We start from the raw sequence: 12,033 nt of genomic DNA on the forward strand, positions 1-12,033 counted from the left end.
TCATCATTATCATCATCATCATCACCATCAATACCACCATCATCATTATCATCATCATCATCATCATCATCATCACCATCATCACCACATCATCATCATCACCATCATCATCACCATCATCATCATCATCATCACCATCATCACCACCATCATCACATCACCACCATCATCATCATCACCATCATCACCACCACCATCATCATCATCATCATCATCACCATCATCATCACCATCATCACCACCATCATCATCATCATCACCATCATCACCACCATCATCATCATCATCACATCATCATCACCGCCATTATCATCATAATCATCACCATCATCACATCATCACCACCATCATCATCATCATCATCACATCATCACCACCATCATCATCATCATCATCATCATCATCGTCACCATCATCATCACCATCATCACCATCATCATCATCATCATCATCATCATCATCATCATCATCATCATCATCATCACCATCATCATCACCATCATCATCACCATCATCATCATCACCATCATCACCACCATCATCATCACATCACCATTATCATAAATACGTGTTAAATACAAATACATTAACCACACGTTAAACACGTTAACCACACGTCAAACACATATTAATGTTAAACACACGTTAAACACATGTTAATGTTAAACACACGTTAACCCCATGTTAAACACACGTTACCCCATGTTAAACACATATTGACGTCTCTCCTCAGGTCTTACACTCTTTGTTCGGCTCTCACCTCACCTCTCTCATATTGGCCCCTCCCACTCCCAATGACATCACAGAGGGCTCTGCTGGATACCCCGCCCCCTCCAGGGAACTGGCTGTGAGTCATCGCAGCGGCGCTGCAAGGGGATTGGCCGGTGGGCGGGAGGCGGTCCCGCGGTTCTTTCTGGACTTCCTGCAGCGGCAGGCGAGGATGAGGCGGCGCAGCAGGAAGTCCATGATGGGAGGACGAGGATGCTTCGGGATGAAGATGGACCGCATCGGCTCCATCAGCGGCCTGGGCTGCTAGACGCTCCGTTAACATGGAGACGCATCACTGTGATGTCACTGCAGGTGACCTCGAGCTGACCCCACATGACCTCTGACCTCCTCAGAGACTCCATGATGGAAGGACACTAACCAAGGACTGAAGGACACAGGTGGATGTCCTGCTGATGACCTCTGACCCCTGGCTTCAACAGCCAGCAGAGCACTGAGTGTGTGTGTGTGTGTGTGTGTGTGTGTGTGTGTGTGTGTGTGTGGACTGGCTGCAGACTGAGTGCAGGAACTATCAAAATAAAAGAGAAACTCTGTCGTCTGTATGTGTGATTTTGTCTTGAAGAGGAGGCGCTGCAGGAGAAAACAGAAGCTCCTGTTTCACCTCCTCTAACAAAAACATCACAAAAATGTTTGAAGCAAAAAAAAAAACACCTCCATATTGTTTTCTATCAAAATTGCCAAAAACTTTTCAAAGAATTTAAAAAACAACAGCAAAAAATCTTTGCAGATGGAAGCCATGTGTTGGCATTATTGAAATGTTGCTTTCTAAAACACCCAAAAAAATTTAGCACGAAAAAACAAAAGAATGACAAACAAATATTTTCCCCGAACAGTAAAAGCGGTGAGATCCAGAGGCTCCTGACCCTCCGATCAATCAGTATTCTTCATAGATAGATCTTTTACTAAAGTAAAAGTACTGTGAAAAAATACTGTAAATAAACTGTCAAAAGTCCTGCATTGAAAAAGTTACTGAGTAAAAGTCGATATCAGGAGTGTTTACTTAAAGTATTAAAATAAAAGTACACAATAGAGAAAAATCTTCATAAAAAAGACAAAAAAAAATAAAAATAAAACAACATACTCCAAAAACACTCTCCCCAAATTATGAAAAAAAACCTTTCCCAAAATCAAATAAAATGTATGAACACACACACACACACACACACACACACACACACACACACACAGAGTTATTACAAAATATATATAGAAACAACAAAACCCAACACTAAAAATTATAAAGGAACAGCAGAAAGAACAAAAACTCAATATAATAAAATAAAAAAACAAACAAACCCCAAAACTAAAATCTTACAAAATAAATAGAAAAAAACACCCACAAGCTCAACATCATTTTTAAAACAATAAAAGACAAGAACAAACCCCAAAACTTAAAATATAAATAAAAAACAAAAAACAACACTGAGAGTTATAAACGAAATCTCGAGATCAGAATAAAAATCAACAAAAAAACAAAACTCAAAATGACAAATCACAGACAAATACTCTAACATTTATCGAAATAGTTGTGAATTATTTTTCTGTTAATCGACTGATTGATTACTCGAGTGATTGTTTCACCTGCTCATATATAAAATAACAGTAGATTTTATTATATATTATATTTTTGGTACGATGAAGTGTTTTCTCTTTTCCCGCCACTAGAGGGCGGTCCGCCCCCGTCACGTGACGAGGGGAGTGACTTCACGGCTAGCTGTCCGGTTAGCTTCGAGCTAACAGCTAGCTGCTCGTCAACACGGAAACAAACCCGGCAGAGCTTCTCCTCCGCGGGACTCCTCTCTCCGGCACCTGTCCTGTCTCCCGGCTGTCCCGGCGCTCCGTCCTCCCGGTCCTCACCCGGCGCTGAATCCTCAAACATGTCGGCGGTGCAGCGGATGAAGGTGGCGAACGAGCGGCACAGCAAGACGATCACACAGCGGGGACACGTCCAGAAGACATCGGTACTGACAGCCAGGCTAACGGCTAACGGCTAACGGCTAACAGCCGCCGAGCAGCCCGGTGTTTGTTCATGTTTTTTACACAGAGATGATCGTGTTATCACAGCAGATCGATATCATATCACAGCAGATCAATATTTTAATCCAGTTTAATTATCAGAGTTTAAAATGAACGCTGAAAGCAGCGAAGCGGCTAGCTGTTAGCATCGGCGGAGCTAACATTAGCATTAGCATCTAAACAACTGAGCCGGTTTGATGCAGAAAAACAAAACATTTAGTGACTTATTGTTCAAGATTATTAATGAAATGTTGATATTGATTATGTGTCGATGGTGGACAGGTCGGCTGTTAGTGAAGTGAAACAGCCAAACTCCGCTCAGAGATCTAATGTGATTTTCTGCCCCCCTGAGGCGGTCTGCCCCCCTGAGGCGGTCTGCCCCCCCTGAGGCGGTCTGCCCCCCAGCGTTCACACGCTGCACTTTTCACACTTGGTTTTGGGGATTTTTTTCAACTTTTGCGAGCTGCTCCGGCACATCCGGTGTAAACACTGGTGGGCGGAGGGTTCCCACGGTCATGGAAAACCTGGAAAAAGTCATGGACTTTCACCATCTCATTTTCCAGGCCTGGGAAAGTAACGTAAAGTGTAAAAATCATTCAGTTTTTCAGAGGAGCTCGAGGTTCAGAGAGGTTCAGTTTCTACAGTTTTTGGTGAAAATAAACGGCATCGTTCTGGTGATTTTTAAGGAAACCTGCTTCCTGATTTCCAAACCCACAGAGAGGAAAAACTGAAGGAGTTTCTTCACAAACAAACAAAGACAGTCGCCAAAATGTTTACCTTATAAATCTCCAAGAAACTATAACAATGAAAGCCAGAATGTTTCAAGACAAAAAAACATCACCACAATTATTTTTTATAAAGCGTCTAAAATTCAAAAAAGGTTAAAAAAAAATACAAAAAACTTTCATTTTCTCTGTGACTTTTAAAGAAGGCACGACTTAAAATATCACCAACATTTATTCAAGTAAAAAATGGCCCAATTTTTTTCCTTTTTCAAAGAAAATGTCCCTTTTCTGAAAAAAATGCAAACAAATGGAAAGAAAGAAAGAGAGAAAAATGGTAACATTTAAAAAGAAAAAAACTTGAAGGATTTTTTTCTTGAACAATCAACAACAAATTTGTAAGAAAAAAATCCCCCAAAAATCTTCCTTTACAACAAACCGTTGTGATTTAGTTTAAAACGAGCAGAAAATATTCAGATGTTCACGTTTTTACAGCCGTCAGATTCACCTGCTGTCAAAAGAGTTTTCACGAACCATCGTCACACACTCACAGACCTGTGTGTGTGTGTGTGTGTCTGTCTGTCTGTCTGTGTGTGTGTGTGTGTGTGTGTGTGTGTGTGTGTGTGTGTGTGTTTGTGTGTGTGTTTCAGCGGCCTGTAAATGAAGAGAAGTCTCCGGTGGGTCCATGGCTGCTCGCTCTGTTTGTCTTCGTGGTTTGTGGATCAGGTGAGTCTCAGCTGCTCAGGTGTCATCCTGTGTGTGTGTGTGTGTGTGTGTGTGTGTGTGTGTGTGTGTGTGTGTGTGTGTGTGTGTGTGTGTGTGTGAGTGTGAGATTTGACTGTTTACATGCACAGAATATTCAGTGTTTTGCTGTTTTCTGTGAAGGAGCCGTCACTGCTGCAGTGGATTCAGGCTGTAGCCACTCGGAGGATGAAATGTCTTTTTGAGCGTGGCGGCGGCAGGCGTGATCTGATCTCTGTGTTTTTTTGCATCAGACGTGTTTGAGCGTTTCGTCCTGACCAGCAGACCAAACACAGAAGTTAAAATCGCTTCTGACCGCCGACTGAAACCTTCCTGCAGCGTTTCAACAAACGTCCGAACAAAAAATCATTTTTTAATGAAACAATTTTTACATTTCTAAAAAAAAGTAAAGTTCCTGCTCCGTTTGTCACAAAAACACGTGAATATGTGGAGCTGACGTGTGCGTAAAGACGGCTGAGTGCAGAGGAAGTGTTTAATCTGATGAGGCAGACAGGAAGCTGTTGTCATGGAGACCTGAACTCCTCTGCTGTCATCACGCCGTCTTTCCTTTTACGGACAAAGTCGCAATGTTTGTTCAAAATCACAGCCAGAGAGAAAGTAGAGCCCGATTGACGCTGGATTAATGGGACAAGTTAAAGAAAAAAAAATTACAGAAAAATCTCAAAAGGAAAAAAAGCAACATTTTTTCTTCAAAGATTGGCAAGAAAAGAAATTGCAAAAAAGATTCGCCAAATAGTTTTGCTTTAAAAATCCTCCCAAATAAAAAAAAAATTTGAAAGAAAAATAAAGGATTAAAGTTTTTCTTGAATAAAATGATTAAAGAAAAAAACAGAAGCTTTTAAAGAATAAAACTAAACTTAAAGGGAATAAAAGGCAGAAATATTCAAAAGAAAAACAAAACAAAAAATCACCAGCATCAGTTGTTGGTAAAAATGTGAGCCCTAAGTGTGTGTGTGTGTGTGTGTGTGTGTGCGTGTGTGTGTGTGTGTGTGTGTGTGTGTGTGTGTGTGAATATTCTCTCTCTTTATTTTTTTATTTCGTGTGTGTTTCCTGCAGCCATCTTCCAGATCATCCAGAGCATCAGGCAGGGCATGTGATGACCTTTGACCCTGGAGGAGCCGAATCCTGATACATGACCACACACACACACACACACACACACACACACACACACACACACACACACACACACACACACACTGTTGTTCCTGTGGAGTTTAATCTGAGCTGGTTCTTCTTCTGTGTTTTTTTACTCTCTTTGTTCTGGATGAAGCTGGTCAGATACTGGTTATTGGTTATTGGTTATTGGTTATTGGTTATTGGTTATTGGTTGTCGGTTGTCGGTTATTGGTTATTGGTCATTGATTGGTTATTGATTCCTGTTGGTTGTTGTTGTTGATCTCTGCTGTTCGTCTCGCTGAAGTTCCTCTGAGCTGAGATCAGCTGATTTAAAGGAGCAGACGGCTGAAACAGTGATGTCTTCCTGTCTGTGTTTGTTGATCTGTCAACAAACAAACAAACAAACAAACAAACAAACAAACAAACGAACGAACAGCCGGAGGCGTGGCTCGTCACTCTGGCTCCGTTTAATGTTTTGTTCAGCAGCTCGGTCCTGCTGTATTATACGTCCTCTACACAGTTTTGGAAACTTATTTTTCATTAACATTTTCAGCGATTCGTTTTTATTTATTTTTTAAGGAAAAAAAAGCATTTTTTTAATTAGAATATTTGGAGATCTGCAATTGTTTTACTTAAAAAGTTTTTGGTGATTTTTGTTTCTTTGCATTTTTTCTTTGAAAAACTTTGACTTTTTTTTTTAACATAGTTGTCAAACAATTCAGAGCTCGACAGAAATGATCCGGAGTCGCAGTCTGAGCTTCAGCGCCGTGAGAGGAACACTCCTCTCAGCGCAGACTGTCAAAATAAAAGTCATGACGCAGAAACGGGACTGTCGACACGATCGACAGGAAACTGATGAAATGATTTCCTGTTTTAGGTCGAGTAAACGGTCAAAGTCTGATTTGTTTTCAACGCCTGCAAAGATTCAAATGTTAAAATCTAAAACTCTGAGTGTGAATCTGACGAGTTAAAACTCTGCAGTTTGCTCCTTTAAATCTTCACATGAAGAAAAGTTCAAATTTCAGCTGGGAGCTGCAGCGCGGCTGCAGTTGGCTGCAGCGCGGCGAGTTTCTGCAGCAGATGTTGGTTTTGTGTTGGAAGCTGAAGCAGTCAGAGAGACGACGCGCTCCGCTTTTATACAAAAAAATAAACCTCAGATATTTTTCTCTACTGGCCTCTGATGTGTGTGTCCTCTGTGCAGCCAGACACCAAACACTAACTACAACACTCATTTCCAGGGTCTGTACGGTCATGGAAAACCTTGAAAGTACCTGGAATTTGTGTCACCAACCTGAATAATAACACATGCTGTATTTGAATGGTGTTATATTTGGTGATTTTTATGGAAAACATTTCTGAGACCTGCAGGCCCGTTGGTTTTGGCAAGTTTTCTTCAAAAATCACCAAAAAATTTTAAATGGAAAAAAAGTGCAAAAAATTGTGACTTTTCTCCTGCTAAGGTCTAAAACTTTAAAGAAAAAAATATTGCCACTTATTTTCGATAAAAGTCTCAAGTTTTTTTTGGAAATAAAACTAAAATGTTTAGGAAAAAAAAACCCAAAATATTTTTAAAGAAAAAAAATAAGTCACCAAATGTATATTTCAATGAATTTGAAAGATATTACAATTAAACATTTATATAAACATTTTAAGGGAAAAAATCACCAATTGCTAAATATTCCTCACAAAAAAGACTTTTTTCTTTTAAAATCCCCCCCAAAATTATATCCCAAATTAAATTGCCTAAAAGTTTTTGAAACAAAAGAAAATTCTATAAAATTTGCTGGAAATGTTTAAAGAAAACAAGTGTGAACACTTTTTCTTTATGTAAGAAGGAAATGTATTTGCCAAAACCTTTTCTTCACGTAAAAAAACAAAAATCACCAAATGTTTTTCTTTACAAATAATAACGCCGAATATTTTTTCAAGAAAAAAGAAATTGTCAAAAAATCTTCATAAATCAACACATTGTAAGTAAAAGGAAAAGGAGGAAAAGTCCTGGAAAAGTCCTGGAAAAGCAGCCCCCCCCCCCTTTACGTCGCCTCCCTCGTAGCTACGCAGTGACGTCACAGAGAGAAGATGGCGGCTGTGCTGAAGGCGGAAGGTAAAGGAGCTTTAACTGCCTGTTTTGCCTGTTTTAACCCCTCCTGTCCCGTCCTGTCTGCTGTCATTTAACCCGGGTCACTGTCTGGGCGCTCCCCGGGCCGACCCGCGCTGACCGGCCCGGGTAAAGCCGCGGGGAGAGCCCTGCAGCTCGGAGCTGCCGTTAGCCTAGCCGGCTAGCTCCGCGGCTAAACACCTTAAACATGATTTAAACATCCGAGAATTAACCCGCTGTCCGCTTCAGTACGAGCCGCCGAGGGCTCGCGGCCGGCCGGTGAACTCTGTCACCGGGTACCACCGACATAACGGCAGCTCCAGGGTTAACCAGCCGAGCGGGCCGGGACAAACTAAGCGCGTTTAGCCGGGAGAGAGGCTCCGGGAGGCGGCCGCAGCGGCTAGGCGAGCCCGCGGTCTGAGCGCGGCCTCCCGGAGACCAGGGAGCGCGCTAATGACAGCCGTCAGTGTGTGTTTAGAGATGTACACAAACACAAACACACACGTTCACACACACGCACACACACCATGATCCCACACAAACACACACATTGATCACATACACACCATGATCACACACACACACACACACACCTTGATCACATACACACACACCTTGATCACATACACGCCATGATCACACACACACACGCAGAGCTGTTTGTGTGTAAAAATTGAAAGTGTTACGTAACTTAACACACCGATGTACAGTCAGTTATGAACACACACACACAGCATTTAAAGTGCTGGCATATTCAGCTGTTGCTAGGCAACATGCAGCTATTGAAGGAGTGTGTTTTCTCTGTTGATCAGACTGTGTGTGTGTGTGTGTGTGTGTGTGTGTGCAGAGGGGCAGTGTGGGCGGCCGTGTGTTGTGTGAGACTCATCCTGCATGGACTCGTCGCCATGAGCAACAAGGAGATGGTTTCCACGGAGACAGGTCAGTCCCATTCTCACCTGTACCTGCAGACTGATGACGTCACAGAGGTGATGTCATCGCTTTGCATTGTCATCGTCCAAAGTGACGTCCTTGTTGCTGTTGGTGTATCTGTTGCCATGGAGATGTCGTTTTGCTGCCTGTGTCGAAGCTGACTGGGTGTTCTGGTCTCATAGCAACAAAGAAATATGTTATTAAACTTTTCCTGAAGTAAAAACATCGATTTTCGTTTCAAACATCTTATTGTTTCAACTTTCCCAAATTAAAATATATTCTATCATGTTATAATAAATTACATCATGTTATAGTGTATTGTAGTGTATTACATTATTAGCATGAGTGCTAAGTGAATCGTGGAAAACCAAGTATAAACTGACAGTTTTGGAAAGTCATTGAATTTTGTTTCACAAACCTGTATAATAACACAAGAGGTGTTAAAAAATCCAATGATAATTTCTGTTTGTAAAGTTTCTGCCTTTTATGCTAAATCTGTCCTATCAAATAAAGGCAGTGAAAAAGCCCAAAAACATATCTGTAACAGTTTCTGATAGAAGAGAAAACGCTGCCCAAACATTTTTGAAGGAAAACCCCTTTGTTTCTTCTGTTTTCTTTGTTTTGAGGAGAAACAAACCGCCACATGTTTTGTTTGGCTCTTCTTCTGGTGGTTGGTTATTGACTCTGAATCTTGCTGGCATTAAATAATATTTCGGGTTGTGACGTCGTATCTGAGGTTCCTGCAGCAGTGAGTAATGTTTCTGACGGCTCCAGGTGTTAGTCAGACCCGCAGCTGTTACCGGGGAAACTGAGTTATGATTGGTGAAAAAACTGTAAAGTTTTATCGAAAAAAACTAAAAATATAATTGAATATTGTTAATTGTTGTTTCTTTAGTAAGTGACCGTGGTATGGACGGGATAATGCTCTTTGAGGTTCACACGGCCGTGTCGCCCACTGAACACACTCATATCCTTATACTGTGATATATTTATTATTATTATTATTATTATTATTATTATTATTGAAATTATTACCATTATTATTATTAGTAGTAGTATTGCGCATTTGGCTTTTGTCACATAGAACGACCTCTCTAAATTCAGAGGTGACCCTAGAAATAACTCATAATGTAAACACTGTGTGTGTTTCTGTGCGTGTGTGTGTGCGTGCGTGTCTGTGCGTGCGTGCGTGTGTGCGTGTCTGTGCGTGTGTGCGTGCGTGCGTGCGTGTGTGTCTGTGCGTGCGTGCGTGCGTGTGTGTCTGTGCATGCGTGCGTGCATGTGTGTGTGTCTGTGTGTGGGTGCGTGTGTGTGTGTGTGGGTGTGCGTGGGTGCGTGTGTGGGTGTGCGTGCGTGTGTGTCTGTGCGTGCGTGCGTGCGTGCGTGCGTGTGTGTGTGTCTGTGCGTGCGTGCGTGCGTGTGTGTGTGCAGAGAACAAAGGACAGAGGAAGGTGTTTCTTCCTAACAAGCTGTTGGAGTGTCTCCCTCGTTTGTCCAGTCTGCCTAACGAGCGGCTCAGGTGGAACACTAACGAGGTCAGTCAGTCGGCGTCACTCAGGAACAAAATGTGAAAACTCGACGATCATTTCTGTGTTTACACTTTCTGGCTGATGAATTCTGTGATTTTGGTGATTTTTAAAGAAAGTGTGCAAACCTGCAAACCTCGACTGCTTTTCTGTTTCTGTGTTTGCAGGAGATCGCTTCATACCTGATTTCATTCGACAGACATGATGAGTGGCTCTCCTGCAGCCTGAAAACCAGGTAACATTCACACCTGATGACTCAGACCGAGCCCGTTCACACCTGATGACTCAGACTGAGCCCCTTCACACCTGATGACTCAGACTGAGCCCGTTCACACCTGATGATTCAGGCTGAGCTTGTTCACACCTGATGACTCAAACTGAGCCCATTCACACGTGATGACTCAGACTGAGCCCGTTCACACCTGATGATTAAGACTGAGCTTGTTCACACCTGATGACTCAGACTGAACCCGTTCACACCTGATGACTCAGACCGAGCCCGTTCACACCTGATGACTCAGACCGAGCCCGTTCACACCTGATGACTCAGACCGAGCCCGTTCACACCTGATGACTCGGCTGGTTGTTTTCGGTGTTTCAGGCCGAAGAACGGCAGCATCATCCTGTACAACAGGAAGAAGGTGAAGTACAGGAAGGACGGATACTGCTGGAAGAAAAGGAAGGATGGAAAAACGACGAGAGAGGACCACATGAAGCTGAAGGTCCAGGGCATGGAGGTCTGCGCACATTCACGTATTTCATTATTCTGAGTTTCTGCATCAGCCTCTACCTCTTTTTAACATAAATATCCTCACAGAGATTTCCTGTGCAGGGTTTGTACGGTCATGAATAACCTGGAAAAGTCCGAAATTTGGCAGCTAGCAATTTCCAGGCCTGGAAAAACTAAATATACCCAGAAGGTTTTGGAAAAGTCTGAATAATACAAACCTGTATAATAACGCATGATGTGTTCAAAAACTGCTGCAAATTTGAAAGCCCAAGAATAATTTCTGATTTTACTGTTTCTGGCTGTGATTACTGGTGTCATTTTGGTGATCAGCCAAAATAAAAAAATCACATACCATTTTTGAAGGGGAAAAAGCAAAAAAAAAATCTAAAGAAAAGACAACTTGCCTTTTTTGTGATTAAAAATTACCCAAAAATAAGGGCTAAGAAAATGCCCAAATTAAAGAAAAATATCAACCCAGAGTTTTAAAGTAGAGAAATACACAGGATAAAAAGTTTTTTTTGAAAGCCTGTTGCTTTAAAATACTTTTTTTTTTTAATTGATGGAAAAATACACCATTCAACCATTTAAAGTAGTTTGCCCTCCCCAAAGCCAAAATTCAAAACATAATTCCCTCCGCAGTGCTTACAGAGTAACCTGACACGCCTCCCTCTGTCTGCAGTGCCTGTACGGCTGCTACGTCCATTCCTCCATCGTGCCAACATTCCACAGACGATGCTACTGGCTGCTGCAGGTCAGCCGATCACTCATCAATACCTCTGATACATCTGTGACACACCGAACCGATCACTCATCAATACCTCTGATACATCTGTGACACACCGAACCGATCGCTCATCAATACCTCTGATACATCTGTGACACACCGAACCGATCGCTCATCAATACCTCTGATACATCTGTGACACACCGAACCGATCACTCATCAATACCTCTGATACATCTGTGACACACCGAACCGATCGCTCATCAATACCTCTGATTTATCAATGACAGAACCCAGACATCGTGCTGGTCCACTACCTGAACGTGCCGTCCCTGGAGGATTCTGGGAAATGCAGTCCGTTGCTGTGTGCCGTGGCTGACCGCCATGACAGCGTGAGGTGGAGCCGAGACGACCTGCTGAACCAGCTGAAGCCCATGTGTACGTACCAACACGCGTGTCTCATTCATGCTCACTGTGCTGTTGCATGTTCACATGTATGATCCGTGTACTTTGTAGAGTTTGACATGTTAAGTTTGTCATGTTTGACGTGTAGTTTGATGTGTTTGACATGTAGTTTGTTGTGTTTATCGTGTAGTTTGTCATGTTTGACATGTATTTTG

At 42.2% G+C, this 12,033-nt stretch overlaps 3 protein-coding genes and 1 long non-coding RNA gene across 4 annotated transcripts in view; 3 read left to right on the top strand and 1 right to left on the bottom strand.

Moving 5' to 3' along the window:
- Nucleotides 1-2,347, top strand: part of nppcl2 (natriuretic peptide C-like 2) — a 6,506-nt gene extending 4,159 nt beyond the window's left edge. The window contains exon 3 of the mRNA XM_088073578.1: nt 734-2,347. Within this exon, the coding sequence (XP_087929704.1) occupies nt 734-1,036 (303 nt within the window). The 3' untranslated portion in view covers nt 1,037-2,347. The remainder of the gene's footprint in view (nt 1-733) is intronic.
- LOC148185813 (uncharacterized) overlaps nt 1-12,033 on the bottom strand; it is a 60,308-nt gene that overhangs the window by 42,781 nt on the left and 5,494 nt on the right. The window lies entirely within an intron of this gene.
- Nucleotides 2,527-6,575, top strand: LOC148185816 (stress-associated endoplasmic reticulum protein 1). The gene is made up of 3 exons (XM_088073580.1): nt 2,527-2,747; nt 4,175-4,250; nt 5,343-6,575. The coding sequence occupies exons 1-3, from the start codon at nt 2,664-2,666 to the stop codon at nt 5,381-5,383; spliced, it is 201 nt and encodes a 66-aa protein (XP_087929706.1). The 5' UTR covers nt 2,527-2,663; the 3' UTR covers nt 5,384-6,575.
- The window catches only part of camta2 (calmodulin binding transcription activator 2), a 30,105-nt gene continuing 25,506 nt past the window's right edge, over nt 7,435-12,033 (top strand). The window contains 7 exon segments of the mRNA XM_088073387.1: nt 7,435-7,509; nt 8,351-8,442; nt 9,865-9,968; nt 10,127-10,194; nt 10,561-10,696; nt 11,369-11,440; nt 11,704-11,851. Of these exon segments, the coding sequence (XP_087929513.1) occupies nt 8,409-8,442; nt 9,865-9,968; nt 10,127-10,194; nt 10,561-10,696; nt 11,369-11,440; nt 11,704-11,851 (562 nt within the window). The 5' untranslated portion in view covers nt 7,435-7,509; nt 8,351-8,408.

This window comes from Plectropomus leopardus, chromosome 23, assembly GCF_026936395.1.
Source record: "Plectropomus leopardus strain MGB_pleo_1.0 chromosome 23, ASM2693639v1, whole genome shotgun sequence".
Lineage (NCBI taxonomy): Eukaryota > Metazoa > Chordata > Actinopteri > Perciformes > Serranidae > Plectropomus > Plectropomus leopardus.